This window comes from Mycteria americana, chromosome 10 (assembly GCF_035582795.1).
Source record: "Mycteria americana isolate JAX WOST 10 ecotype Jacksonville Zoo and Gardens chromosome 10, USCA_MyAme_1.0, whole genome shotgun sequence".
Lineage (NCBI taxonomy): Eukaryota > Metazoa > Chordata > Aves > Ciconiiformes > Ciconiidae > Mycteria > Mycteria americana.
In genome coordinates this window covers 3,117,642-3,124,306 of record NC_134374.1, presented here as the reverse complement: position 1 = coordinate 3,124,306, position 6,665 = coordinate 3,117,642, and the positions used below count along the sequence as shown (strand labels likewise).

Sequence of the window (6,665 nt, the reverse complement as noted above, 5' to 3'; positions counted from 1 at the left end):
AATCTGAACTTCCTCTGATGCAGCTTCATTCCATTTTCTCCTGTCCTACTGCTCCCCAGAGAAGGGAGATCAGCACCTCGCCCTCCACTGCCCCCCTTGAAGAAGTTGTAGACTGGGATGAGGTTGCCCCTCAGCCTTCTCTTCTCCAAGCTGAACAAGCCAAGTGACCTCAGCCGCTCCTCCAAAGTCTTGCCCTCGAGACCTTTCACCATCTTTGTCACCCTCCTCTGGACACACTCTAATAGTTTGATGTCCTTCTTATAGTGAGGTGCCCAAAACTGCACACAGTAGAGTCTGGGACAATCACCTCCCTCAACCGGCTAGCTATGCTGTGTTTGATGCACCCCAGGACACAGTCGGCCCTTTTGGCTGCCAGGGCACGCTGTTGACTCATATTCAACTTGCCATCAACCCAGACCCTCGGATCTCTTTCTGTGAGGCTGCTCTCCAGCCTTTTGTCCCCCAATTTGTACATATAACCAGGATTACCCTGTCCCAGGTGCAGAATCCGGTACTTGCTCTTGATAGATTTCATACGGTGGGTGACTGCCCAGCTCTCTAGTCTATCCAGCTCTCTCTGTCAGGCATCTCTACCCTCGAGGGAGTCCACAGCTCCTCCTAGTTTAGTATCATTGGCAAACTTATTAATGTACATTTGACTCCTGCATCCAGATAATTTATAAAAATATTAAAGAGCACTGGCCCTAAAACTGAGCCCTGGGGAACCCCACTGGTGACTGGCCACCAGCCTGATGTAACCCCATTTGCTCTAACTCTTTGAGTCCAACCCATCAGCCCGTCGTCTTATTTCATACCAAAGGTTCAGACTGAAGTTGTCTGCAGTAGTTTCCTGTGCACCTAAACCTGCAAAGCGTGCAGCTGGACACTGACACACTGTTCATGGCACAAAATTTAATCCCATTCTCCTCTGGTCTTCAAAATACTTCTGGATTTGTTTAGAGACTTTTTATTTTATTACATTTTACTATGAATGAAAAGCATGGCTCTTTATCACACAACAAGGGAGCAGTGCTGCACACCCGATGCCAATGACAGTTTCCTGGAGGTCAGCAAGATTTTTGCCTGAGAGAGGATCGAATACATTTTTGTCCTCAGCTGACATTTGTCAGGTGTTTCTAGGAAAAAGCTAGATACAGGGGTGAAGCCAGGCCATTCTAAAGCCAACAGATGCAAAAAGATATTTTGGGGAGGTGATGTCTTCAAATTTGGCATTACAGACCACCACTGTGAAGCAGAATTGATGAGCAATTGCAGCATATACAACTCACACAATCATCTTGAACCCATTTCCCACATGAAACAGAGGAATAATGCTATAGTGCTGTTTATTTGTAGGTGAAACTCTATGTCACTTCCTACTTCTAAAAGGGTATCTTTTCCCAATATGTCAAAAGAACAAAACCTAATAGTTTGATTCCTCTCTCAGATCAGCTGGAACCTAATCCCATTACTGACCTCAATAGTTTCACTCTTGAATTCATTAGGAAATGAAGGAAATGGTTTCAGTGCTCAATATTTTATTTCAAGGATTGCTTGTCAGCAAAGGACCCTGGAACTGGAGTGACTTTTTCCAGACACTTGATACAACACCGTAAATTCTAAATCCTTTCCCATTTCTGTTTGCTGGTCAGCAAGCCCACACCTTCGCTTCAATGAAAAGGAATCGGTCTCCCTTGATTTTGGCCTGCTGCTGTGCTCTCACGTTAGGGTCTGAGTGGGATTGCACCGTAAAAACAGGACAGGACAACTGGCAGAGGCTTTGTATTCAGATGGTTTATTGGAACACTTAGGAGACTATTCCCTTGGACTATGCAACTTCTAAAAGAGCTGTGGAAGGTACCTAGCATGCCCCAGGCTGGGGTCCAAGGCCATCACCTGCAGGTTCACTGTTTGGACCACAAGTGCAAGTTGGGCAGTGGCAGTACGGTGGAGTTTGGCCCCGAGGTGGCCTTGGCATAGACAGAGGAGCAGCTGCTGCCAGCACAGCTGGAGAGGTGGGAGGTGCCAGCCCTGGTACAAAGTGGCTGTTGGGCACGGCCGGCATGGCACGACCTGGGGAAGCGGCAGCAGGAGCAGCACCCTGGACGCCAGCCGGGCCGGGGCCGCTGTGCTGCAGCAAAAGGGAGGGGGCCAAAGGACTGAGCTTCGCCCTGCCTACTGCTGCCGCGGGGTCTGAATTTGTCAGAGCAGCGGTGCACGTGGATGGAGAGGCATGTCTGACTCCAGTAGCTGCCCGGGCACGTCGCTTGGCAGGTGCGGCCTTCCTGGGTGCAGAGGTGTGCATGTTCTCCCTTGGACCTGCTAAAAACAGATCGCTCTCCTCCTCAGAAGTGGTTTCCCACGCAAGCTCAACATCTGGTTTTCTTTTCCGGTGGCGTGCATGCAAAGCCATGTTGGGTGAAAATCCTGCTGGTGTTTGATTTTTTGGACCAAAGCTTCGCTTATACTTCATTAGCGGATGCGGAAAATGTCTTCTAAAATTTGGGTTGTAGTAGAAATGAAACTAAAAAAATGCAAAGGAAAAGAGTTAGTCACCACCGCCTTGAGACTGGAAACCACAAAGATACGAGAACTAAGAATTTTAATTGCAAAAGAGAAATATGGATGCTAAAAAGGATTATGAGATCATTCTAAAGCTGAAGTTTAGGCTGAATAAAATGGTGCGATACAGTCCTGTTAAGCAGTAACCAGCCTTGTGTTTTTGCCGCTTGGTAGCAGAGAAGTGTAGGATTTTCAAAAGCATGCAAACTGATTTAGAAACCCAAATACCATTACTTTTCAGCAACTTTAATGTGGAATGACCATGTAGGTAACTAGATGATGCTGACATGTACCTTCTCAGCCTTCAGCAAATGCCAAGAGAAAACTGCACATCTGGTACAGCAAGACACGTAGCAAACACCAAAAAAAAAAATCCCGATACAGTGAGAGGATCTTTTCATTTTATGTATTCAAAATGATTGGAAATAACCAACGTATATTTTATCAGCATTTCTACTACTCAGAAACGCTACCTCAAAACCTCCTGAACATAAGCCGAGAAACAAATGACAATCAGAACATTTACTACCATCCTCGTCTGCTATGTAGTAAAGGCTCATTTCACTGGAACAGAAATCTGTCCCACTAGAATATTCTGAGAGTTAGTTTGCACGTAGAGGATCCAACATACCTCCTGAGCTGTTTCTTCCGCTAGCAAGTCATTGCGCGAGCCCAAGTTTTGAAAATCCCACAGCTTTCTGGTGAACCCGTACAGATGGAGGTGATGAGTGAAGCTTTTCATGCTCTCACTTTCAAAAATTCTCAGATGTCCTCTCCTTGCTAGTACTTCCTCTTCGAACAGCTCTTCATGAATCACCACACACTTTCCATTGTCACCCCACCAAATGGACTCAAACCGATCACTTTCAACAACGTCCCAGAGCTTCTTCAGAAAGCTGAGGCAGGTAGAGGCATCGCCTTTGCTAGAGCTCTCCTCAGATGAATTCAGATGCTCTCTTTTTGACCAGGGTTGCTTAGTGGAAGTCTGTGAAGATCTTTCTTCTACTGGCAGTCCAAAGGCAGTGTCACTAGCTGCTCTTTTGTCATATGCTGGCCGGAGAGGAGAAGTCGAGCCTGACAAATCAACGCCCTTGTCCAGAACAGAATCACATGAAGTTTCCAATGAGGAAAGCTCCATTTTAAATTCTTTTTTCTCAGTTTGAGTAAATTTTTCAGTTGAAGCCACCTTAACTGCTACCTTAGCAACTAAACTGTCCTGCCAGACAGCCAGCTGAAAGGAAGTGACCAACTGACCGAGAATCCCAAGGGAAAATTCTCAAACATCTCTATGACACCCATGCTGCGCTGCCATGACATCACAGGGCAGCATCTGTTTCCTAGCAACATAAAGCAGCAGCAGCAAGTCATTGCTTTTCATTTACAGATTTTATGTCTCAAGAGCCAAAAGTAAATAAAACTGCAGTGAAATTTTAGGTGTAGTGATCAGACAGTGCTGTGTTGGGTTGCAGCTAGTACCTGGCCCACAGGGAGGGACAGGGAGGTTCATCCAGACTTTTTAAAAAAATACTTTAAGATAATACTTATACTGTACAGGACAAGACTTTTGAACAATATATTACACTGCTAAAATGTTCATATAAATACTCTACAGACAATTATGCAACCAAACCATTAGGAAGGTTCACACATTAGACCACCACATATCTGCGTGGGCAAGAAGTGGCACAATGCTGAGAAAAATTCAGCCAGGAACCATCTGAGTGTCCTCTGCTGGAGACCATGTTACAAACACAGAAGTCTTCAACACCTGGCTCAGCACAAACGTGGTCCCCACCTCTGGATTAGCATTTTTAAAATCATTGATTTTATCGGGCATGTTTTTGTAGGAAGTTTATTTCCACCTGTGAACCTTACTGAAACCTTACTTAAACACTGGCCAATGGCCAGGGACCTTCAGCTTTACTGAAAGTGGGGTTTGCAAGTTTGTTAGTTCAGGTTAAAAACTGAACCTACGTAGACAAAGTTTTCATATCCGAAGATCTGGGTCTCAGGCTTTTGAGATGAACAGGCAAAGGTACAAATGGATGCTGAATTTGTGACATTTAAGCTGGTTTATAATAGGAATTTTTATTGGTTTTGTGTTATACTTTTTTTGCATTACATAACCTTTTGCCTTAATAACCAGAGCTGGATACAAGGAAGCCCAAGGAGACAGTTGCCTTAGTGTTCTTCGGTGCATAGGTTACTGCCAGGGAAGTGACACGGCAGACATACCCCTATCAATGAAGTGGGATGCAGAAAAAAGAGAAGTGGCCATAAATGCATCTTGGTCAGCATTTCTGTAGTTCTCAAGTTGCTTCACAAATACTGTTTAAGTAAGCCTTCTAGCACGTCAGTGAGGTATTTATAAGAACTGTGTGAATACTTCATGTTGGTTTGAATTAGAATTTTCAGAACAGTGAATTGACCCAAAATGAAATGTATTCTTTTTGTCTAATCAAAACAATTTTTTTGATTCACATGAAAAAAATCTTGGTGTTCTGTACTCATAATAAAAAAAACCCCAGAGCCAGAGGTTTAAAAAAGGAGGCAGAAAAGATAAATGTTCTGTTCTCTAGCCCGATGTTGTGATTACAGCACTCTAAGTGGACATGGGCACGTTACTGCTTAACATGGTAATCTGTAACCCACACTGAGAGAGTTCACACACGTGTACCAAATCAGACAGCATCCTCTGCGTTCTAGTGATTTTGACAGTGGTTGAGAATGGGTGAAAAGACATGTTTCATCTTTCTGTAATTTCACTATACAGCCTACATTTTATGAGCCTTTTAAAGGAAACTAGCAATAGAAGTTTCACTAATTCCCTTTTTGTGGTGGTTCCAGCAGCAATACTATTCAATTTGCACAGAAGGTCTTGTACAGCTGGATTCCTACTGGTGGTAGATTCATGCAGGCAGAGAAGGAAGAGGATGGCAAGCTCCTGTCTCTTGGAAATGTCAGGACCCGCCAATGCAAGACTGCTCAGCAGGATGAAACCAGCTGGGAGTTGTGCTGATTTGGCTGGTGACAATGCCTGCAGTATCCAAGCAGCATCTCCAAGTGTCCTCCTGTCTGGGACTGAATCCTTTCTCATGTGCAGCAGTCCCTGACGTGCAGAGAAATGCAAATTGTAACATGCTGCACCCCAGCTTGTAGATATGGCCCAGAACACAAGTTTTGAAAAACACAGCTTATATTCCTTCAGTGTTAGTGTTAAAAGTTTATTACCCCACTTAAAGTCGGAGGATGTGCCAAAAAGTTGCAACAGAACATAATACATGGGTAGCAAAACTTCCCAACATTAATGTAAAATGTTCTGACATGCCAGAACAATTAGACTCGCTCAACTCTTGCAGGTAGGCTGGTAGAACAGACTCATCTCAGACAGTGTTAATGCTGTTAGGCAAAAGCACTATTTTATGAAGAGATGACATGAGATATTAAGTTCAGCTTTATATTTGTCATTGTGTTTTAAAATTATTAAAGCACCAACGAGAAGCAATCTTTATAAGAAGCATTTATAATGTTCAAGCTTAATAATTCACAGTGAATCCATTCAATTTACAAAGGTGCTTTAACAGCATCAAGGAACCATTCCTAAAATACAGTAGATTAAGAACTGCACGTAAAAAAATCACTATTATGATATTGCGGTAAATGATGAGGATCCAAGGGTTTTTTAGTTATGTTTTAATATTTTCGTCTGTCTTACAACTACAGTAAAACTTGCATGAAAATATCACATTGTTAAGCACAGTGTGAAAGAGGTGCTGGGGAAGTGGAGAAACAGAAAGCTTTAGTTGATGCTGGTCTGAATATCCCATTTACCTTGTGACTTTTGATAGCTCTTTTAGTAATAAGAAGCTTTTATTATTGGTTGAAATACTGTGTGTGTGTGTGTGTGTGTATGTGTGTGTATTAGTCATAAATTCCCAGTGTATGATGCAAAATTTCATTTGAAAGCACTAAAGCAAAATGCTTCAGTGGATATGCAAGAGCTCCATTCTAAGCCAGACAGAACACAAGATTTTACATTGTCATTTTATCCTTGTAACCTATCTTCAAGTTTAAAATCAACCTTCAGTTTCCCCTAGATCTAC

The 6,665-nt window shown here is 43.2% G+C and overlaps 1 protein-coding gene across 1 annotated transcript; it reads right to left on the bottom strand.

Annotated features, from left to right (window-relative positions):
• Positions 1 to 1,783: 1,783 nt before the first annotated feature.
• On the bottom strand, positions 1,784 to 3,899 carry LOC142415209 (uncharacterized). The gene is made up of 2 exons (XM_075513260.1): positions 3,194 to 3,899; positions 1,784 to 2,524 (listed from the first exon to the last, which is right to left on the bottom strand). Exons 1-2 carry the CDS (start codon positions 3,698 to 3,700, stop codon positions 1,862 to 1,864), a joined length of 1,170 nt encoding a protein of 389 aa, XP_075369375.1. The 5' UTR covers positions 3,701 to 3,899; the 3' UTR covers positions 1,784 to 1,861.
• Between the last annotated feature and the right edge of the window lie 2,766 nt (positions 3,900 to 6,665).

Bases quoted from the DNA above. Each gene is read 5' to 3' on its own strand.
- LOC142415209 (XM_075513260.1), bottom strand. From the start codon at position 3,700: ATGGAGCTTTCCTCATTGGAAACTTCATGTGATTCTGTTCTGGACAAG. The intron at 2,525-3,193 runs GTATGTTGGATC...GCATTTTTTTAG, and splicing joins CGGAAGAAACAGCTCAGGAG to TTTCATTTCTACTACAACCC.